This window comes from Marmota marmota, unplaced genomic scaffold (assembly GCF_001458135.2).
Source record: "Marmota marmota marmota unplaced genomic scaffold, marMar, whole genome shotgun sequence".
Lineage (NCBI taxonomy): Eukaryota > Metazoa > Chordata > Mammalia > Rodentia > Sciuridae > Marmota > Marmota marmota.
In genome coordinates, this window is record NW_026000068.1 from 11,945,074 (window position 1) to 11,969,097 (window position 24,024).

Consider the following 24,024-nt stretch of genomic DNA (forward strand, 5'->3'; position numbering starts at 1 on the left):
GGCCGAGCCGTGAGTGCGCGGGGCGAGGGCCGGGCGGCGGCGGGCCGGGTCCCCTGCGGAGGGCTGGTCTGGGCTCCTTCGGCGTCCTCACCGAGGAGGACACTCGGCCGGTGTCCGAGGACAGCCGTTTCCCGAGGGCCCTTCTCACAACCCTGGGCACCATGGTCTCCCTCCCCGCGCCCGGCCGTGGCATCTGCCCGTCTCTAAAGTTGAGGAAACTCCAGAAATTCGGGGAAACGACCCCAAGAAGCGTCTTATTACGAATTCCCCGTAGCCCTTTCCTCCAGCCCGGCGTGGGGAGGAAGTAAGGTCGCCCTTGTCCCACCTGTTGGACAGCCTTTGGACGCAGTCTGACCCCTTGTCGTCTTACCCTGTAGCGGCCTGGCTAGTTCTCCTGTCCCTTAAAACAACGCAAGTCAGTGTGGGTCTGAGCAGTTCCCTACCCAACTGTGAGAAAAATGGCAGGGGTATGGACTTGAGGCGCACTTTCTACACTGTAGAGAAGTAGGCCCATTTAAATGCCTTTGAACTTCTGAAATTGACGAAAGCACAGACAACCAATTTGATATTTTTTAATTGGCTGGGAAATTAAATTGTAAAGCATGTTTAAATGCACCTTTAGAGCTCCTGTCTTAATCGCCTACAGAGGGGGTCTTTAGAAGCCTGCTATGTAGATAATGGTATTATAGTAACTTATTTGCATAGTGTTTTACAACGTGCTTTGGAGTATCTTGTTGAGCACTCAAGTGTGACGGTAATTATTCATTTAATGGGTTAATGGTCACTGGGAAAGATTTAGGGCAAGAGGTCTCAAACTCCAGAGGTAGGCAAGTAACTTAAGTTAGTACAATTGGCCAGGAATTGTTCTTGGGGACCTGGATAGCTTATGTCTGTTTTGGGGGCTCCAGCCTATATAGTGTTAGATCTTCTGTATCTGAAGAATCCAGATATATTGGCTTTTGAGTGAAATATCCTCATTTTTAAAAGGAGGCACTTTCTGTTTTTTCCTTTTAAATTTCAAACCACTGTAGAGACCCTTGTGGTGAGTTGATGTGGTCTGTAATTATAAGTATTCTGTTTGGGATAAAGTCCTACTCCAGACCCTGCAGAGGCTTAAGTAGGGGCTCTCTCATCTCTGCCCCTTGCCTTGGTAAGTGCTGCTGTTGCAGCAGCTGCCCACCACTAGGCTACCACCACCCTGCTTTCACTTTCCTGCTGCCCTGGGGACCCCCTCCCCCCTCAACCTTTGATGCCTTGCCTCTCAGGTGTTGTACCTCTCAGGTGTTGTTCCTCTCAGTCTTCAACTGAGCAGTGTCACACTCCCTTAGAGATGCAGAAACTTGAAAACAGACTCCTGTTTCCAAAAGTACCCATAGTTATTTGGCAGGTTTTCTGATGGATGTGGTTCTCAGAGTCAGCACCTGGGGAAATGGGCCACAGTGGGAAGGAGCTCTTCTCTGAGGAAAAGGTTAGGACACAGATGCCCCTTTCATTTCTCAGTAGACTTAAAGCTGAAAGGAATAATAATAATAATAATAATAAAAAACCTAGCATAGGTTTGTCATTATACACATTAAGAAGCAGTTATAGATTCCTTAGGTGCAGCTTGGCATTGTCAGGGCCATGGATCCCTGATGCTTTGGCAGGCATCTACCCCACCTCTTCCTGGCTTCCTTAGCAAAACCATGCAGAGGTACATGATTATAATGACAGCAAGCTTCAGCCCCGATTCCCCCAGAATAGATGTTCTGGTTTGTGTTTTCATTAGCATCTTAATATCTTTTTTTCTCTTTGCTTTTTGTTGCCTTTTATTATCTCATTCCCGTTTAACTCATCACTGGGAGAAATAGGGAGGTGAGTATAACTTTCAGATGTCAACTTTTGAACATCTTAAATTTTTGGACTTTCTGTACTGTTTCGTCTTTCTGAATCAGCAGTATGTAGACTTGCATGTAAATTCCTACTTGATAAATAGTTCCAGTGTAAACTTAGCATAGGGCCCTTTTAAAATCTTTTTGGTCATTGGAACCAAGCCTTTTCTTTCCACTCAGATAAGTCAAAGTGTTTGCACTGGGAACTAATAAATATAATAAACTTGCAAATGTTTTGAGATATTCCATGGAATCATTTTTAGCATATTTAGTGAAAAGTAGTTGTGAATACAATTCATGACCCACCATCTACAGCTGATTTATATATTTAGGATATGACTCTTTGGAGGGTGTGAGAGATGGCTCATTTCCTAGCAGCATAGGTAACTTTTCCAATAAGCTCACTTCATTTCACAAGGGTGAGAGGTGGGCATGTAAACCGCATGAATAAGCTGCTTTCTAAATGTCATTGCAATTTTTCTTTTTCTTTTTTCCTTTTTGAAAATTGACTCTTTTGAGAGCTGTTGGTTGGCATCTCCTGGACAACCCCCAAGATGGCTCAGAGGGTACTTTAGGGTTCCATTTGAAGAGGTCTTCAATAGTCTCTTAGACCATTAATGGACTTTCTGGAAGTTCCTACTGCTCTCATTAGCCAGGTCTCTGTTCTTTCTCCTGCTTATCCCACCACCAACATTTGATTCTTGTGTCTGCCTCTTGCTCTTAGCTCAGGTAAGCCACACTGTGGTTCTTGAGAACATGGTTGATATCCAGACCAGAAATGTTTAGGGAATTGAGAACAGAGACTACTCCATGTCCCTTCTTAAGTTGTGTGAGGGTGGGACAGGGTTCGAATCAGGGATTCATGGGCTGGCTATGTTGAGAAGCATACTGTCTGTGAAGCCCTATGAAATCGAAGGCAAAATTTGTGAATGTTTCTGGCCCAAGGTTTCAGTTACAACTAGATTCTTAAAGGGGCTGTGAGCTCTGCTTCCCCACCACCAAGTATTAAACCGTTGGTCTGTTTTCTCCTTTCACCTTGTGTGGGTGGAATGAGGTAAGTGTGGTAGGATAACAACTATCACCTCTCACTCCCTCCACCTAATGAAGAGTCTGCTTTAGGGATCAGAGCTAGGATGTCTCTAAGAATCAAAACTCATTGTTGAGGGTGGCTGCTTTGTCCTCATATGCCTTTGGAAGTCACACAGGACATCTTGAGCCTGTCATGGGAAGTCCACTTGCAGAAGAGGGGTGGAATTTTGGCCTGGGTGCTGGTACTTCCCTGTATTTGATGTGATGGTCACCCTTTTCTGCAACCACTAAGTGGTGAAAAAAGGTTGATTTAAGTGGCCTTTGCTTCTCCTGTGCCTGTGTGGGAAGGTATGTCACATTGGTTGGCTATGTTTCACTACCTGACCCTTTAGTCTAGGACAGGCCAAGTTAATGCAGGACTGGAATTCAGAGGGCTGAACAAAGCTAAACTCAGTTCTTTTAGATAACCAAGGCATCTTGATGCAAAGGTTCATACTGGTGAGTGATTAGGATTCTGTCTTAGTAGCTTTGTGTAGACTTTAGAGTTGTTTTCATGTTACATGTTTACTTGAATCAAATTGAAAAATTGGCTCTACAGGATTGTCTTTTGCTTCACTGAGCTCTGCTTTTAATTTGCAGGTTTTCTTGGAAATAGTATAATTTTGACTTTATAATAGTGAGCATTATAATATAAGTCTTCAAAAGTTTGTGTGGTGGTCTTTGAACAGAGCAAGAGCAGTTATAATTTAGTATGCATTGCCATGTAGCTTACTCAATTTGGTATATTGCCTTAATAGTAAGAATAAGATATTTAGCTTACTAGAAAATTTGCAAATTCTGTTTAATGGGAACTTTAAAAAATATAATGTCATGATGCTATACTCAGAATTTTCTAACTAGGAATTATTAGTATTTGGTTTTAAAATTTAATCTAACAATGTAATTGTGACTTGCAAGCCAGGAAATTCGGGTCATCTAAGACTTTTATCTTACTTTCCTCTACCACTTTTCCAACTATGTTTTCTAAAAGAAAACTTTTTGTTGTGATCATCTGAATCTTTAGGCTTCATTGGCCTCTTTTCTGCCATGGTGGATACCTCCCCACCCCCACCCCAATACTTATGCAAAAAAAAAAAAAAAATCTGCCAGATTTCTGAAACTGTTTAGCATTTATGAATTTATCTTATCTTGTTGTATCCCTTTTCCTTTCATTGCTTCACTGTCTTTCCTTCCTATAACACAAATTCAAACTAAACCTCTATTTCAGATTTCCAGCTTTAAATATAATTTTATTTTGCCATTATTTTCAGCTTTAATATTTTGATACTTAAATTAAAGCAAAAGTTTGAATTAAGTATTTTTAAAATTAGTTTTATCTTCCATTCTTGTTAGCCTTATATTAGATGGGTAATTACTTCATTATGGCTGTTGAATTCCTTCCTTTCTGTTGATTGGATTTTATTACTTGAATTTAAAAGTTATCCTTTTTTGCTGGGCATGATAGGGCACACCTGTAATCCCAGTGGCTTGGGAGCCTGGGGCAGGAAGATCACAAGTTCAAATCCAGCCTCAGCAGTTTAGTGAGGCCCTAATCAACTTAATGAAACCCTGTCTCAAAATAAAACATGAAAAGGGCTGGGGATGTGGTTCAGTGGTTAGGCACCCCCGGATTCAATTCCTGATACCAAAAACAACAATAAAAAAAAAACCTTATTTTTTCTCCAAGGAGATAAAACTTTGGGATTTTTTAAAGACTATATTACAATTTCCATACTGTTTGGTGACCAAGGAAGTTAGCTATATTCCTACACAGGGTCTGAGTTAAATCCAGTTGTGGCTAAAATAATTTGCATATACTCTGGGCCTTGTATTCATCAGTTTTTGATTTGCTTCTTTTGAATACTGTGTCCCGAATCACTGCTTTTTGTTTCTAAAAATCTCCCTTTCTGTACTGTCTTCTCTTTGCATTTAGTTATCCTGTTCTGTTTCCTTTCATTTTCTTCCTGTTGGCCTTTGTAGGAATTGTTGGGGTGTACAGTAAGGTGCTTGTTTAGAAAATCTCCTCTGGGCACTGATGTCTGATTACATTTTTTGTTATTTTGTAGATTAAAAAGGAGGAGGACCAAAGCAGAGCCAGATGTGCGTGCAGATTAGCCACAGAACTTGTTTGAAGTCTGTAGAAGGAAGACCTAGAAGAGGAATCATGTTGATTTTATAGCTCTCCTCTAGTCTTTCATTTTGAAGATGAGAAAATTAGGGCAAGATTGGGGAAGTGCCTTCCCCGAAGACATATTTCTGATAATGATATTTAGAAAGTGATTCACTTAAATGATTCTTCCAGAGGATCAGAGTTTCTCTTTTATCAGAGTTTCTCTGATACAACTAGCAAGGAGGCAGAAAAATGTTAAATTTTCAAGAAAAGAATGAACACGATTGGTCATTTTTGTGTTTTAGATCTTGTGAATCAGGTTTCTGTTTGCTTTTAACTCTGGCATAGGCTCCAGAAGTGATGTTACATTTTTCTCTTGAAATCTCACTGGAGTCAGAATACAAGGAAAGTACCCTTTCCATAATATTTGTTCCCTCACCCTCAAAACCTTAAACAACACACACATACACACATTTATTTGGAGAGGAAAAAAATGGAATAAAAAAATGATCATTGGGCAAATTGCTTATTAATATTCTGCACCAGTGAATGTATGAGAATTAATAAGAATAGCTAACTTTTTTGAGTACTAATTATTTTACATGTTTTTACTCCTCACAATAGTCCTTTGAAGTGAATTCTCTTACTATCCTTTTTTATAGGAGGTTAAACTTGGACAGTAAGAGGTGAAGTTACCACAGTAATCACTGTACATACGGATGGAGTGAAGGGCGGTTAAACTTGTGACAGTCTGATTCCTAGGTCCCTACTCCATCCATTGCTCTCTGCAGAAGGCTTACATGGCTAAGAGGCAGGTCAGGAGTATGAATTGTTCAAGAAGAGAGAACCCCTGGAGCAGATCATAGGTTTAAAAGTGCAGGGTGCAGGCTGAGGTTGTGGCTCAGTGGCAGAGTGCTTGCCTAGATTGTGTGAGGCACTGGGTTTGATTCTCAGCACCACATACAAATAAATAAAAAATAAAGGTCCATCAACAACTATTAAAAAAAAAAAAGTGCAGGAAAGTTGCAGGTGTTGGTCAAGTGTTTGGAGTGAAGGGAGCATAGTGCCTAGTAGGGTAATGGAGTCCAGGCTAGAATAGAGTGGAGGATGAAGTGCGGATTTTGACATTGTCCCCCCAGTGTTTGAGAACCATTGAATGATTTCAGCAGAGGCAGTTAGACTCCCACTTCTGTCCACCTCTCCTAGCATTTCTTCTTTCTCTCTCTGGCCCTCTTTTCCCCTCAGCTGTTCTAGGTGGTCGGGGCATCTTAGTCATTCACTTACATTTTTTAGCCTGCTACAGCCTCCTTCCTGCCTTTCATTGTGCCTGGAATGCTGCCTGCCACCGGCTTGTGTGGGGATGGCATGTTCTATGGTTGTGAGGAAGTTGGGGGGTCTGAGTGTTCCTTATGTGAGTGTCAGCCAGTCTCCTTGTTTTTAGCTTAGTGTGTTCTCCATACCCTCAGAAGGACTTTAGGGACTCCAGTTTCAGAGTTTTTCTGGGGTTCTGTCCTGTTTACTAGCTTGCTTTCCACAGATATCCCTCCACCAGCCTTGGGCTTCCTTGCCAGGGTCACTTACCAATCTGCTTTTCAACACCTTGGTCTTTCACATGTCTTCTGCTTTCAGCAAAGATGGGGTTGGTGTTTCTATATCCTTTGTCTTTTTGGGTGTTCAGCTGAGAATCTTGAGGGAGATAGCGGACATCAAACCAGGGGTCTTCATTTTTCTATTATGTTCTTCATTTTTTCTAGTACCTAGTGGAATTATGTCCCTTTCTAGTACTTAGTAGCTTCTTTTAGTTTACCATAGAGACTAGAGACACTTCAGGAAGCTGTTATGTGAGTAAAAAGTCCATAGTAGAAATAGTAAAATGAAAGCATGTCGAACACTACAGAACGTAGGTGGCTGTTTGAATGTGGGAGTTAGGGAGCAGGAGGAACCTCAAGGGGGATTGTTAGCTTTGAAGATTTGTAATTGATGTTCTCCTATCACTAGTTTTAGAGTAGCTATTGTTATATTTGCTTGTGACATGTTACAAAGGTTGGTAATTCGCCTGCATGCTTATATTAGCACTCTTCCCATCCTAAGAACTTGAGAGAATCATTTTGAAAGCTTCACTGATAAGATGCATGCTAAGATGCCTAGATGTACATCTGAGACATTAATAGACATTAATTGAAATGGCCTTAGGACCATGTTGCTGGTGAGTGATGTACATTATAAGAAATTCTGAAGTAGAAGACAGTGGTGAGATAGAAACATGAGCATCTAAGATATAGAACCCATATTTGATCAGATTGCTACTATGTAATGTGAGAAGAGTTAAGCTTTTAGTGTCCCATGCATTTTGTAAGCAGCTGTAGGTTGTGATACATCAGAATACATCAGTGCAACAAGTGTTTTGAAAATGTCTACTTTGGTGTGATTTCAGCGAGGAGGACATGTACCGTGCTGCAGATGAAATAGAGAAGGAGAAAGAATTGCTTATACATGAAAGAGGGGCATCAGGTATGTTTGGAATTGTTTTATTTATTAGAGTCCTTACTGTTTATACTAGAACATGCAGTTAAATTGGTATAGCCATATTCATAAAATCTGGACATGCACTTCCTAGGAAGTATTCTTACAAGTATGGTCTTACGTACACTGATTATTGTTGAGGTATGTATGTTTAGGGAAGACTGTTTCCTGAGGTTTCAAAATTTGAATGCACGTATTCTCTCTGCATTCTTTACATTCATGTCATTTTTTTGTTCCTGTAGAGGATTATTTTAATCTCCTGAAACTACCTTCTCTTTTTTATTTCATTACATTCCTAGGAGAGTTTGACTTTGAAATGGATTTTTCATTTCTAGTTGAAGCTAGCTGTGCACATCTTTGCATGCAGATGGCCATGTAAATCTGACTGACTAAAAAGAATGGTTACTGAATAAATAGTGCTAACTCTCTTGTTTTGTGATTTCACATCATCCATGCTTCTTATCTATCAGGCCTGCTCTTTTAACCTTCACTAGGGCCCTTTCCAAGGGCGAGATGCTTCTCCTAGCCCCTTTCACTGGTCCATGGAGACTTGGCCTGCAGGGCTGTAAGTGAAGTAGATCCTGTGCCAGCAGGCCTCATACAGAAGCCAAGTGGGGATACTCCTCAGATAATTCACAAGTGACATTTTCTCTTTCATTACCTGTGCAATTCAGGTGTTCTATTGGTTTGTTTTGAGAACTGGCTTCTGCTTATTTTATGGTTAACAAAGCATTATCATTGTAATTAGGAACAAATGATACACAGTAGGGTTATTTTAAAATTGTTGCATTATAATTATCCATAATGGGATTTGATGTTACATATTTTTACATGCACTCAATATAATTTGGTCATATGGTTCCCTAGTATCTCTTTTTTTCCCTCTCTTTCTCCTCTTCCCTGGTTCTTTTCCCTACTGTACTGGTTTTCCTTCTATTTTCATGAGAACCCCTCCCCCCTTTTCCTATTTGTTTCTCTCTAGCTTCCAAATATGAGAGAAAACATGGATTCTTGACTTTCTGAGTTTGGCTTAGTTTGGTGTCAAGTTTGCATTTTCCTGAAAATGACATAATTTCATTCTTCTTTATGGCTGAGTAAAATTCCATTGTGTGTATATACCACATTTTTTTTATTCATTCATCTGTTAATGGACACCTAAGATGGTTCCTTAATTTGCCTATTGTGAATTGTGCGTCTATAAACATGAGTATGCATGTATCGCTCTAGTATGCTGATTTCCATTTTTTTTTTTTTAGGATAAATATCAAGGAGTGGTACAGCTGAGTCATGATGGTTTCATGATTCCAGTACTAGTCTTTTGAGAACCTCCATGCTGATTTCCATGGTGGCTGTACTTATTTATAATCTTACCAATAATATAAAAGTGTTCCTTTTCCATTACATTCTCCCCAGCACTTATTGCTTGTATTATTTGTGTGTGTGTGTTTGTGTTTTGTGGTGCTGGGGATTGAATCCAGGGGTCCTGTACCTCTAAGCTACATTTTTCCCTTTTTAAAAATTATATATTTAGGACAGGGTTTTGCTAAGTTGCTGAGGTTGGCCTCTAATTTGCATCCTTATCCCTCAGCCCCCCCTAGTCACTGGGACTATGCTGATGTTTGTGTTCTTTGTGACTACAATTCTAACTGGAAAGAGATGATATGTCAGTGTACTTTTGATTTGCATTTTCCTAATGGCTAGATGTTGAACATTTTTTTCATGTATTTGTTGACTGTTTCTTCTTTTAAGAAGTATATAGTTAGTTAATTTGCCCACCTATTGATTGGATTTTTTTTTTTTTAATGATGCTGTTTGAGTTCTTTATATATTCTGGATAAAATCCTCAGAAGAATAGCTGGCAAAGACCTTCTCACATTCTGTAGGTTCTCTGTTGACTCTCTCTCTCCTTTTTTTTTTTTAATTTTTTTTGGTTGTTGATAGACCTTTATTTTATTTATTTGTATGTGGGCAGAGAATTGAACCCAGTACCTCACACATGCCAGGCGAATGTGCTACCGCTGAGCCCCAGCCCCAGCCCCTCCGTTGACACTCTTAATTGTTCCTTTTACTGTGCAGAAGCTTTAATTTGATGCCATCCCATATATTAATTCTTGGTATTATTTTCTGAGCTTTAGAAGTTTTATTGAGGAAGTCATTGCCTGTACCTGTGTGTTGTTGTGTTGACCCTGCATTTTCTTCTAGCAGTTGCATAGTTTCTGTTCTAATTCTTAGGCATTTGACCCATTTTGAGTTGACTTTTGTGCAGGGTGAGAGATGGGGATCACGTCTCATTCTTCTACATGTGGATAACCAGTTTTCCCAGCATCATTTGTTAAAAAGGCTGTCTTTTTTACTGACATATGCTTTTGGTGCCTTTGTCAAGCATTCTGTGACTCTATCTGTGTGGGTTTGTCTCTGTGTCTTCTATTCTGTACCATTGGTCTGTATATCTGTTTTTAATGTCAGTACCATGCAGTTTTTGTTACTATAGCTCTGTAGTATAATTTGAATTTGGGGATTGTGATGCCTTCAGCAATTTTTTTTTTTTTTTTTTTTTTTGCTTAGAATTGCTTTGGCTGTTTGGGGTCTTTTATTCTTCCAAATGAATTTTAGGACTGTTTTTTATAGTTCAGTGAAGAACATCATTGGTATTTTGATGGGGATTGCACTGAATCTAAATATTGCTTTTGGTAATATGACCATTTAAATAGTATTTATTCTGCCTATCCATGAACATGGGAGGTTTTCCCATCTCCCAGTGTTTTCTTCACTTTCTTTCTATAGAGCTCTATAATTTTTATTGTAGAGATATTTTACCTCCTTGGTTAGATTTATTTTAATTATTTTATTTTGTTTTGAGACTATACACAGTAGGGTTTTTGATAATTTCTGAGTCTTCCTCCTAAGAAGTTGGTGACTCTTCCCTGTAGTCAAAGGAGATGTTTTTTGAAGTGGTCCTGACTTGTTCTTGGTACTCATAAGACTTCAGAGGATGGATGCAGAGTCCTTTTAGCCATATTTTTAAGGAAGATGCATATTCAGCTAGTGTTTTCTCTTCCCCTTTCCAGGTTCTTTCTGTTATTGTTCTCCACACAGTCATTCAAGCTTTTTAGTGGGTCTTGTAACTTCCAGCTTTAGTCTGGGAGTAAAATGGATCCCTTTATACTCCTTGCATCTCAGTTCTTCGGAGTTCATTGCCCTTCCTGAAATAACATCCTTCTGTAGTGCTTCCTCTCCTGAAGCAAAGCCCAGACTGAGCCAGAAAGTTTTCTTGTCCTCTCCTTTTCTGTTGAAAACTCTTCACCTGGTAAAGGGCTCAGCAAATTGTGGCTCACAGCTCAAACCTGACCTGCTATATGTTTTTTTTTTTTTTTTTTTTTTTTACTATCTGGTTTTATAATGAAGTTTTATTGAAAGTTTTTAGTGAACCTATTGCTTTTGTATCTTTCATGCATGGTGAAGTTGTGTTGTACTGACAGAGACGTTATGGTCCTTAAAGCCTGGGTTACTTCCTTTCTGACTCATTCCAGAAAAACTTGGATATTCCTGTCCTAGTCCATGCTGAGAGTCCCAGCTGCCTGGAGGGGTTTCAGTATTAACTTCTTACCTTCTGAGTGTCTGAGTCTTATATTCGTCACTCATGTGGTAGTTGAGGAGCAGACTTGCCACTCTGGTTTTCAGCTTTCCTTGTTTTTATTTGTTGCCATTAGAAATGTTCTTTCCTAGAAACAACAATCATAGTCTGTACAGTTTGCAGGTAAAGAAAGGGAGTATGGTACTCAGTGAGCTGCTTGAGGTCTGGCACTGCCTTGTCCTTGCCTCCAGCTCCTGGCCTAGTACATGGCATGAAGCAGCAGTTGGAAGTCCCCCCCGCCCAAGAGAACAATAGCCAAATGGGAATTCAGGTAACATTTTGGTGCTGCCAACAGTGCAGGTACCCCATTTTCCCAACCCTCACTCCCCATGAAATCCTGTATTGACATCAGATGGCTTGGTCTGCTCGCTTCAGTCCTGAGGTGGTAGGCCTGCCCCACTTGCCCAGAGGGCCAGGTCTTGTCTTTGTGTGGGATTGAGGACAGCAATGGGGAGAGCAGGAAGGGAGACTGCCTAGGAGTGTGCACTCTGTTCAGGCTAATAACCCTGCCAGGCGGGAGCATAAGGCCTAGAAAGTACCCCGGCTCTACATTTATAGTTCTTGTTTTTTGGGAAGGTGAGTGGAAAGACAGATGCATGAATTTAAAAGATGAAGCGTCTTTGCTAAGGAATGACTGTGCAGCACTGGTGTTGGTTGTCTACAGATATTATAACTAAGGGGTCTGTTTCACTTTTGAGCTAATCCTGGCATGTGCTACAGTTAACCATATCTGTTTATGTGAATAAATATAATTTCCCTTTTTATGTAAAATAATTTTCTTTATAGAAGGATTCACAATGAGATTTTAAAAATAGGCAGTTTTTAAAGTTTACTTTAAAAAAATTGTTTTACTTAAACTGTAGGGGGGATGCTCCTTGATCATCTTGGTACCATCACACTCTGGCTTGTAAATGCCTGTGGTCTTTTCTTCTTCAGTAGTCTGTAAGTCTGTTCAGGGTAGAACTTCTGTCTTTATTGCCTTTATATAGACAGTTCCTAGCTTGGTGCTTGGTACATGCTAGACACCTAGTGAATTGAGTTGAATGAAACAATTTTAATTTTTATGCAAAACTTCCTCAGAAGTAAAAATGTTTTGAGGTACTTGTGGGTTTATTTCCTAAAATCATCATTAATATCTTCAATAACTTAAAAAGAAAGTCAAGATGTACCTGAGAATTCCCCTCATTTTCTTCCTGAAAAATACATGTTAACATATGCATACTCATACACCACAAACTCAAACCCCCAACTTTTTATGTTAAGGAAAATCTAAAGACTTTTTTTTAAAACTTTTAACATTTGTATGATCATGAATTATATTTTTAATTTTTGGGAATGTGTAATTAGTCAAATGAGGTCTATGAATCAACTAATGGTGAGAGTTCCATTGTCTGGTTTATTGTCAACAAATAATAGCCTTTTGGGATCAGGGCAGGGTATAAATAAATACAGATAGTTAAGTGATATTTTTGTTGTAGTATGTTATCTTTTTGCATAATGGATATAAAAAACAGGGCTGGGGCTGTGGCCCAGTGGTAGAGCGCTTGCCTCGCATCAGTGAGGCACTGGGTTTGATCCTCAGCACCACATAAAAATAAACAATGATATTGTGTTCATCTACAGCTAAAAAAATATTTTAAAAAAGATGGAATCAGGGGCTGGGGTTGTGGCTCAGCAGTAGAGTGCTTGCCTAGCACATGCAAGGCCCTGGGTTCCATCCTCAGCACCACATAAAAATAAATAATTAATTTTTAAAAAGAACCTTAAAAAATGGAATCAGTAAAATTATTTTTTTATAGTTCAGACTGTTGTCTTTGATTAGAACAGTATTCACAGACCCCTGTGGGTCAGTGCAGTTTCAAGTGCTGAGGACACAGCTGGGAAGCAAAACAAAGCTCCTGCCTTCGAGGAGCTCATGTTCTACTGTGGATAGGTGTATGTGGGGACACAGAAAAAGAAATGTCAGGAGTTAATATTTCTAAGAAGAAAACCAAAATGATTTTAGAGAATATAGAGCAAAGGGCTGTGATATTCTGATACAGGGCATCAGATAACCCTGGACACCTGCATAGAAAGGAGTGGGCAGCCCTGAGGGATAGGGCACAGCTTTCCGGAAGAGTATTAGGGGAGGTTGTAGGGTGAGGCAGGAGCAGAGTCAGTTGGGGGAATGGAGGAAGCTGAGGCCAGAGAGGCAGTCAGGAGGGTGACTCCTTACTTAAGTGAGGAGTGAGATGGGGCCCCTGGAGCTCTCTGAGCTCGAGTGAGGTCATCTCCCCGTAAGTGGAGAGTGGTCCAGAGTTGTGGTGACAAGGGAGAACCATCGAGAGACCTCCATGGCTAACTAGGGGTGAGGTGATGGTGGTCTGGACTAGGTGGGTAGACACTAGTAGAATTCTGGATTTTGAAAATGAAGTGAGAAAGTGAGCAAGGAAGGGTGACCCCCAAGTAATTCAGTATTTGAATTATGCTTTGGTTTGCTACTTTTTTTCTTTTTGATTTTTTTAACAGAACCCAGATTAAGTGTGGCTCCTGAAATGGATATCATGGACTACTGCAAAAAAGAATGGAGGGGAAATACACAGAAAGCAACCTGTATGAAAAAGGTACAGCAGAGATGCCCATATTTCAGGTCTTTTAAATAGTCTCTCATAAATTATGTCATTTTATATTTTTAGACATTCATTAAGACAACTGCTATTAGACTTGGTAAATACTGGTGTTCTAATTTTAGAAATGAGGAACCAGACTCCATGGATAGCACCTTGTTTGGAGTCACAATATTATTATAGAACATGCATCACTTATTCAGTAACTTAATTTCTTTGAAAAACTCTTATGACTGTGTTACTCAGATTTGGGTGAGTTTTAGGGCCATTTGAGAATGCCCTTATTAGCCTGGTGTTGTAAAAGCCTTAAGGATAAGGGCAGGCTAATTCCATACCCTTTGGGTCTGGTCAGATGCTCTCTAATCCTAGGGGCCTAGAAACCTCTTGTATACCTTGAAATAGAGGATCTGGAGTAGTTTCCTTCATTAGTGTTTCCCAGGAGCTGCCCCTTCTTAGTTCCGTTGCATAAACTGGCAACCTTAACGTATTCTTCAAAACTATGGGACTGATCTTGGGGACTCTAACATTCTTTATTAGGTCAAACCATGTGGAATTATTACTACTATTTGACGATGAGCTACAAAAACAGCAGTGTCAGCCAGGCGCCTTGGTGCATGCTTGTAATTCCAGCGGTTCAGGAGGCTGAGGTAGGAGGATTGTGAGTTCAAAGCCAGCCTCAGCAACAGCAAGGTACTAAGCAACTCAGTGAGACCCTGTCTCTAAATAAAATATAAAAATAGGGCTGGCAATGTGGCTCAGTGGTTGAGTGCCCGAGTTCAATCTCTGGTACCACCTAAAATTGGGATTTAGGTGTCCACCTAAAATTGGGATTGTTTATGTTATAAATTCAAATGTACTTCTTGTGTATTAGGGGTATGAATCCTATTCTATTTGATAGAAATGTCTTAATTTTTTTGTTCAGAACTTCCTTGTTTAGAATTTAAATTTTTAAGCATATGAATACATTTATTCTTTTCCTTATAGCTTCTTTTTCTAGAAATATTGCTCATCTTTAAGTATGCCCCCTGTTGCTTAGGGGCTTTTAGTCAAATGTGCCTGCCACTCATAAACCTCTGAGAGCAAATGGTGAGCCCTGCTTCTTTCAAGTCTGGTACAGACTCTGGTGTTTTAGATACTTATTAGTGTCCTCAATCACAAAATATTCAGGGCTCTCAATTCATGCCCAGGTTAAAAATATGTATACTATATTTGCCCTGTACCAGACTAGATAACCAAAAAACTAGATATCTAAACTATATTTTCTCATCTTTCCCAGAAATGTCTCTGACTCGTAATTTTATTTTGTGACTTCAGTCTCTCCATAGGGTCTCTTTAAATAGTTATCATCTTAAAGTCCATTATTAAAGATGTTCGAGTTACCCAAATATTCCATATTTTGGAACTTGTACTAAAATTATTTCTCTATGGGATTAATTCTAGGGAAAGAAAAGATTTGATTTCTGACCTCGTTTGAGGAACATCTCATCAGGACTTGTGGCTTAATTAGAGCATGGTAACTAGGGTGCCTGGCAATACTTTGGTCTCAGTTTTATTTTAGTTCTTATTTGCTTAATTGTCTAACTTTTCGTTTGGATACTTTGGATATAAATGTGTATAAATCTAAATTTAATTTTAAAAGTTTGATTCTTCTCTAAAATATTGTGATTTTCTGTGCTTTTGGGAAGGTACGGTTGCAATTGCATCTGCCATGGTAAATATTCCTGGGATAATTGGGGGTCTGTCAGAGGGAACTGGTGCATATTGGTAGATGTGAGTCGGCCTGATGGTTATTATATGTTGTACTGGTTGGATCACTAAGTACAAATGCAACTTTCAAATTTTCATTATTGGAAAGAAGTCCTTTCATTTTCACATAGAATGGCATCCTAAAACACAAACTTTGAAAACCACTACTAGAAAGGTTCTAGTTCTTAGACACCCAAAATGAGGGGTCTGCATTATGCCTGCTCCAGTGTGATACCTCTTTCTTTGTGTAAATGCAGGGTAGCAAGTAGAGTTTCAAGTGACTGTCAAGAACAGGACAAGTGAAGGGGCTAACTGGACTTGGGGTCAGCAGAGTCAGTCCTGGTGATAACAGTGTTCAGCTGAAGAAATCAGGACCTCATGTAAGCCTATAGACCTAGTCACCAGGACTTTTTTGAAATACGCTTCAAAATGGTTTATTTGGATGGCTGTTTTTGAGTGCCCAAGCATGGCACTGAACATTTTCATTTCCTTGTTTTATTTTCAGACGGAGCAAGAGTGACACTTCAGTTTACTTGGGAAAAAAAAAAAAAAGGTCTCGGGCTGGGGTTGTAGCTCAGTGGTAGAGCACTTGCCTTGTATGTGTGAGGCACTGGGTTCGATTCTCAGCACCACATAAAAATAAATAATAAAGATATTGTGTCCAGAATAAAAAAGGTCTATCAGATTATTCAGACATTTCCTAGCATGTAGATTTTTACACACACATTCATACACAGTCATGCACCCCATAACAATGTATTGATCAACAACAGACCACATATATAATTAGGATCCTGCAGGATTATAAAAGAGAAGAAATTAATATGAAGGAAAAATTCACCTCACCCATTGATGTATCTGTGGTATATGGCAATACACTGCATTACTCAGATGTTTCGTGATGCTGATATCAACTAACCTAGTGTACTGCCAGCCATATGAAAGTATTACACATACATTTGGGTATACTACAAAATACTTGATAATGGTAATTTGTGACAGTTACTGTTTGACATATTTATTTTATTATTTGCTATACTTTTGATCATTAATATTTAGAGTGTTTACCATAAAACAGTTTGCCATGTTATGACAAAAGCAGCCTCATATTTTTCATGTTTACTGACTCTACATTGCCTCATTTACTCCTGTGCTTAATTTAATCTCATCATGGCGTTTAAGCATACAGAATCCACCGCTAATGTTGCCAGTAAGAGGCCGTATAGCCTAGATGTGTAGTGGGCTATACTGTCCAGGTTTGTGCAAGTATATATGATGCCTGCATAGAGATAAAGTTGCCTAGTGGTGCATTTCTCAGAATGTCTTCCCATCATTAAGTGACAGTAATAAGAAGGAATTTTAATGTCTCACAAAGGATTTAGCCAGTCTTGTTTTCATTTTTCCAGTGATCTGGAATAGGATAATTTTTTTCCCCACAGGAATGGAACTCTTCATGCTCTCTGAAGCCAGTGACCACCATTTAAAATTCTTTGATACTTTCTCCCAGGGCTATGAGGAGGTTTCTCAGAAATTCACCTCCATAAGGCGAGTCCGTGGTGATAATTACTGTGCACTGAGGGCCACACTGTTCCAGGCAATGAGCCAGCTGGCTGCGCTTCCCCTCTGGCTGCAGGATCCGGAGCTCACGCTGGTACGCTGCTGCTACAGGTTTGAGTCTGCAGTGTTTCAGAGAGTTTTTGGGAGACTTCCCTTTGTTGCTCATGCTATCTGCTGGTGTCTGTAGGATGGCATCAGCATGTGGGTTTATTCAAGTTTTTGTGTCGGGTATGATTTCACATAGTAAAATAAACAGAAATAATTGGTATCTCCCAGAAGAGAAAATGATAAAAGTTAATTTAAACAATTCAGCTGAATTAGAAAACAGATATTTAGATTGCATAAAAATCACTTAGGAACAGTTTAATTTCAGTATTGATGTTTATATTACATGGGCTGTATATTTTACTAATTGAGAACCTACCAGGGTTTTAGAATACACATTTCTTTCATTTTAGCTGCAGTTCAAGGAATAGTACTCTCTGCATGGTGATATGGTTAATATCACATGGGGAGAAGCTCCCAGGCCTGGCCTTCTTTAGTATTTTAAATCTTCTACATGATAGAGATATACTGGGATCCAAGGGTTCGTGTGTCTTGACACAAATAAGATCACATAATAGGAATGATTGGTCAGAACAGACTGACATTAATTGGAAGAAGATCTAAAGTTCTGTGCTTTTAAAAAAAAAAAAAAAAAAAAAATCACCCCAAACCCTGAAGTGCTCTCTGTGGGAGACCTGCCTAAAAGCAGTTTATGAAGGGGAAAGAAAGATATTGGGATGTTAATGAATCGTGAGCCCACTGTGCACCCATATGAAGTGTGTTGGCCAGCAGTGATAATAAAGCCCTGGCTGCACTTTAAAAGGAAGGCTTCTAAAAATCAAGTGGTAACAGCTCAGCTGTGAACTGGGCTGGTCCATGCCTATTGTGTGGATGGGGTTGAGTTGTGCCTATATCTTCAGTAGGAGATGAGAATGTGACCAAGATTGACTCATCTCATTCTGGGAATAGAAGAAGATTAGGATAAAGTATACTTGTTTAGAATAAAATAACTTTTAAAAGAAACTTGTTGGTGGCTAAGCTAATAAGAACTGTTTTTGGTGGATAAGGGATCATATGACTCTACAGGACAAAACCAGGACTGGTGGGTGGAGGATACCAGCTATCTGCTTCATGATGATCTATTTTATAAACCAATATACAATCAGCACACCTATTGAAACTGGCAAACTGACATCTGGGAAAGATATTTATTTCTAAGCAAAGACGTCACCTTAAGCAGATTTTTTGGTATTAGCTTATTATGTCTTTGTGAAGATTCCAAAACAAATTGATACACTAAGCTATTTTTTTTTCCTTTGCACATGATGACATGTATTAGTAGTGAACTGAGTTCACTTTCTGTGGGGTATATTTTTTTTTTTTTTTTTTTTTTTTTTTTTTTTTTTTTTAAAAATTTTTTAATATTTACTTTTCAAGTATCGGCGGACACAACATCTTTTTTTGTATGTGGTGCATGAGGATCGAACCCGGGCCGCACGCATGCCAGGCGAGCGCGCTACCGCTTGAGCCACATCCCCAGCCCCATGTGGGGTATATTTTAACTTATGTGCTGTATGGTCATAGCTTAATTTATATATTACAACAAAATCCTCTTTCATGTTACATAGGTTTCTTGTTGAACCTTTAACCTTTAAGAGACCTTTACATTTATAGTTCTTGTTGGCATTGAATTTGAAGTCTTATACTTTTCAGGAATCTCTGGCACAAAATTGTGCTAAGTAATTAAACATATGAAGTATATCCTAAAAAAAAAAAGTAAAGCACAATGCCCTGACAGGCTATACTTGGATAATACCACTTGCTGTATTAAAAATAGATGGTGTTCTGTCTATGATCAGTATTAGAATATGATGCGTGTGTTGTTTTCCTGACTTAATTTGAATACTGTGAAAGAGCTTTAAAATTCCTAGTTTCTCTTTCTAATTTCTTCCATTTTCTCTCTGTATAAGCCAGTATATTTTTCCCTTGGGAACACAGTCTAATTATTTGTTCATAGGGGTGGTATTTCTTCATCTAAGCTTTGTTGAATGCTGAGAGGCCTGTGTCAAAGAGAAAAGGTTCATTCTACCTGCCTGTGAGTTCAGTATTTACATTTATTGAACTTTGGTTCTGCTGACTGTCCACTGAAAACAATCACTTAACTCTTTTTTTTGCTCTCATCCACCTAGACGACTTGCCCCTGTGTTGATGTTCTAGTCCCCTAGAACTTAACACGGTTTGAATACTTTCTTGACAGGTTCTTTTTTGTTATTTTCCTCCTGAGGCCTGATGGGTGACACTTTCACCACGGGATTTGTATTTGAGGTGCCAGTCAGGAAAGGAAAGGATATGTAGACTTAGTCTGGTTGTGCTTGACCAACACTGCTTTTAACCTCCTCTTGGTCATCCCTTGGGTCATCTCTCGGACCTCCTATATGTGCTTTCCCATTCCCCTTCTCTCTCTGGCTCCTCCACCAGCTCTTCCCTGAGACAGTCCACTCTTGAGTCCAGCTTCCTTGAGTGAGCAAGTGTGTAAGGCCTGGAACCTTTAGTTAGCTGTTATCTTGCTTTCGTTTGTACTGAGAGGTGTTTTCTATTGGATTTTGACATTTTCCTTCTCTTGTAGATCATCATTTGGTTTCAGGAAACAGGAGAGCTTGACGGAGCAACCGTCCCCTGAATCTGGGCTCAGGAAGAGACCCTGGACTGAGCTGGTGCTCAGCTTCACTGGCCTTGCTCTGTTCCCTGCCTGTGAATTGAGCTTTGTCCTTCCTGCCCCTCCTGACAGTTCAGTTGCCTCCTTATCTCCTGTCGCTGCCTGGGCTTGTTGTTCCTGTTTCTGTCCAAATCTCAATCTCCATGTTTGACTCTAGTCTAATCATCTGACCTTGACCCCAACCTTGGAGATGTTTAGGTCTGGCTATTCTGAAACTTGGGGTAGCACTTTGATCCCTGAGCAGGGGGTGTTCTTTATAGCAGGGACTCTCTTGTTTCTAAGTTTGCTGTGTTTTAGAATGTCTCTGAATAAGTGGGTCCTGTCACAGTGTTTGCTAGGGCAAGATACCGAAGCTTTTTTTTTGTGAGTTCATTTTGGGTACGACATGTTTTTGTTATTTCCTTTCTATCATGATGTCAAGAATTATAGGCACGTGCTACAGAAAAGCTGGCTGTTAAACAGCCATAAATGAAGTGAAGCCTAACTCATGTATTCACTGTTCAAATATTTGTTTGAATATTTACAATCACTGTTTCTTACTCGGTTCTTGTTTCTTGCTTAAGTTTCCTTTATTCTTACAAAAGTCCTGTCTCTGTGTAGTATAAAAGGATGGCTATTTTTGGTTTGTATGAGTTTTGACTCCTGAGAGCATTTAAAGTTATATTCACTTTTTTTCTTCTGAATAAGTAATTCTAACACCTCTATTCTTTTCCTTAGTTTTCAGGTCTCAATTTAAAAAATTTCTTAAGTCCACATGTTGCTGAGATACAGGACATGCTGACCCCGTGTATATGGAAATAACCCTAAGGAGGATTATCATTTTAGCAACAGGTTGCCCAATGAGTGAAAGAAATGAGGAACTGACTTTGTTCTTTTGTGTGGTTGGTTAGATCTTTGCGGTCTTTACATTTTAGTTGATTCTTGTACTTGCTTTTTAGATAACTGTATGGTGTCAGGATGCTCAGCTGTCTTTTTTTGACTGCCTTTTAAACTCTCATTTTCCTCTCACATCTTTGGAGCCAATAATTTCTGCTTAGCTGTTTTAAATCCCAAATTTTCAATTCTTCAAGTATTTCAATGAAGTGACACAAATGCATTAAGATAGGTTGGAGAAAATAACCCAGAGCTTATATATTATATTAATAATGTAAATCAATATTATAATTATTATACTACGATTATATTGCTATTATAGATCATATGATTATGTATTATATACTACATTTAATTTTCTTTTGTATGTTCCACATCATGGAACAAAATAGTTCTCTGTGCTGAGTTGTGATTTCATCTTGTTGCCACTTGAGGGCACATTAGACGCTGGTGAATACTCTGAGGCTGAATTGAAGGTTTGGCAGAAGGGTCCCCTTGTTGCTGAGGTACAGGACATGCTGTTAGAGTTTCTAGGTGGGTCGTTGGTCATAAGATGATGGCTCCTCTGCCATCATTGTAACAGTGGAGTCATTTACATCCCTATTGTGCTTCTGTTTTTTGTAGAAATGAAACCACTTTGGTTTCACATGATTGCTGTAGACTGAGAAGGTGCAACCAGAATTACCATACATGAAAAGGTCTTTTAAGTCTTAGATAGGAACACACAGCTTCCTGTATGACTGTATTTATAACTGTTAAACAAGTTCAATGTAGGATGCTGGAGGATTCAGTTATTTTTTAATGAACTTTTGACCAAAAAGTGAACTTTTTTTTTTTTTTTTTCCTAAATTTTTATAGCAGCCTAATTATATGATTTTTCTCCCGACACACCCAGGGATGTTGGGAGAGTCTAATTTCCCATGGTCACCAGTCACCAGTGTGTCTCAGCTTGCCTTTCAAACTGCAGACTTTATTGATAAGTAGAGGGAAACCAAATAAATACTCCAGGAACCAAGGAAAAAGAAAGAAATCATCATGATAGTAGTTTAGAGGTCATTCTTTCAAAAATAAGGTAGTCAAAAAGAAAAAGAATAAAGCAACCCCAGCTCCTTTAGCTCCTGCTGTTTATTCCCTGTTGTCTTTTTTGTTTCTTTAAATCTTACTGAATTCATTAGGCAGTTAAACTAAATACTGTTGTTTCTTTGCTTGTTAAAATTTTGAGTGTATGTGTTAATATTGTTTTAACAAAAGTATTTTTTCCACCTTTTTAGTGAATTTTTTCAGGAATTAGAGATTAGGCTTTATTTTCCTAGTAGGAAAGGAGCAGGTTTTCATTTTACCCAAGACTACCTCCCTTGCCTGGGAGTGCCTTCCTGAGCAGTGTACTAGGGAGTGGTGGAAAGGCTGCCAGTGAGCCCAGGTTTCAGGAAAGATGAAGTATGGGTGCTATATTAGCTCATCCTTACAGTTGCTGAGGAATATGCCTGGCTGTGGTTGGTGTCATGCAGGCAGGACTCTGCCTGTGTATGTCAGCCAAAAGCACTGTTCTCTTTGGTAGTCCGCTGCATGGTAGTACTTCCTAAGTTCCTGACTTAAATATTTAGGTCCTCCAGCCTACACCCACATGACAGACTTGCAGGAATTAATTCTGGAAAAAAAGGTTTTATAGGCTTCATGATTTCTTCCAGCTTGAATCAAGTGATGGATTTTTCTTGGAAGATTAACACCTCTTTATCTCTCTTGTTTCTTGCTATTCTAGTTACCTGAAAAACTGATACACAAATACAGCTGGATCAAGCAGTGGAAACTTGGGCTGAAATTTGATGGGAAGAGCGAGGACCTGGTTGAAAAAATTAAGGAATCCCTCACCTTGCTAAGGAAGAAGGTTTGGACAGTGTGGTTTCCTGCCTCTGACTAGTGTAGAGCTCTTACTCCCGATTTCCCCAGCATACTAGTTCTTAGTCTTTATTCAATGGGTCATCAGATGCTCTTGGCTGAGCAGGTTACACTGGTGCACACCTGTAGTCTCAGCTACTCAGAAGGCCAAGGCAGGAGGATTGCTTGAACCCAAGAGCTGGAGCCCGGTCAGGACAACATAGCAAGACTCTTGTCTCAAGCAACCCTTGGCCGATTTATTTATTTTTATTTTAGTTTATAAAGAAAATAATTTTATTTTGGAAAGAAAAGAATTTTATTTTGGCTCAGGACTCTAGAGGCTGGAATTGGCTAGTTTTTAGATGATTTTTTTTTTTTTTAAGAATAAGTTTTTTGGAACAATATATAATAAAAAAGATGCAGAATACATAGAACATGACACCACTCATTTGCATTTTAAAATGCATTTTAAAACCACAATGATACCATATGATATATCCAAGTATACATTACTTTTTTTAGCTCTTTATGAATTGAATATATACATTTTAAATTTTGATGTCAACTACTCTTTCAAAAAGGCCCTCTAATTAATTAACATGCCTTTGATGATAGTGCCCATTTCCACACACACTTTACTCTTTACAAATATTGTTCCAGAAACTTGTCTTTATTGTTGCATGAATAGCTGTCTTTCACTTTTACATTGTATCCATGATAAGAATAAACTAATCCAATGGGGAAAATGCTTTTCTACAATTCATATAGTTTGATATATAGGGGCGTTATTATCTATATAACTACTTAGAATTTTTTTTTTTTTAAATTTATTCTTTTAGATATACATGACAGAGTGTGTTTTGACTTTATACATACATGGAGTATGACTTATTCTCATTAGGATCCTATTCTTGCAATTGTACTTGGGGTGGAGTTTCACTGGTTGTGTATTCATATATGAACATAGGAAAGTTATGTCTGATTCATTCTACTGTCTTTCCTATCCTGTTCTCCCTCCCTTCTCTTCATTCCCCTTTGTTTAACCCAATGGATTTCTATTCTTCCCTCCTGTACCCTTAGTGTGTGTTAGCATCTATATATCATATAGAACATTTGGTCTTTGGTTTTTTGGCATTGGCTTATTTCACTTAGCATAAAGTCTCCAGTTCCATCCATTTCCTGGCAAATTCCATCATTTCATTCTTATTTATGGCTGAGTAATATTCCATTGTGTATATATACCTAATTTTCTGTTATATCCATTCATATATACCTCCTTTCATCTGTTGAAGATCACCCAGGTTGGTTCCATAGCTTAGCTATTGTGAATTGAGTTTCTATGAACATTGATGTGGCTCTATCACTGTAATATGCTGATTTTAAGTCTTTTGGATATATAC

General features: G+C 38.9%; 1 protein-coding gene across 1 annotated transcript in view; it reads left to right on the plus strand.

Annotated features, from left to right (window-relative positions):
- Nucleotides 1-24,024, plus strand: part of Otulin (OTU deubiquitinase with linear linkage specificity) — a 36,103-nt gene that overhangs the window by 1,193 nt on the left and 10,886 nt on the right. The window contains exons 4-8 of the mRNA XM_015490462.2: nt 1,769-1,854; nt 7,484-7,560; nt 13,715-13,809; nt 17,066-17,209; nt 22,509-22,634. Coding sequence (XP_015345948.2) covers nt 1,769-1,854; nt 7,484-7,560; nt 13,715-13,809; nt 17,066-17,209; nt 22,509-22,634 — 528 coding nt within the window. The remainder of the gene's footprint in view (nt 1-1,768; nt 1,855-7,483; nt 7,561-13,714; nt 13,810-17,065; nt 17,210-22,508; nt 22,635-24,024) is intronic.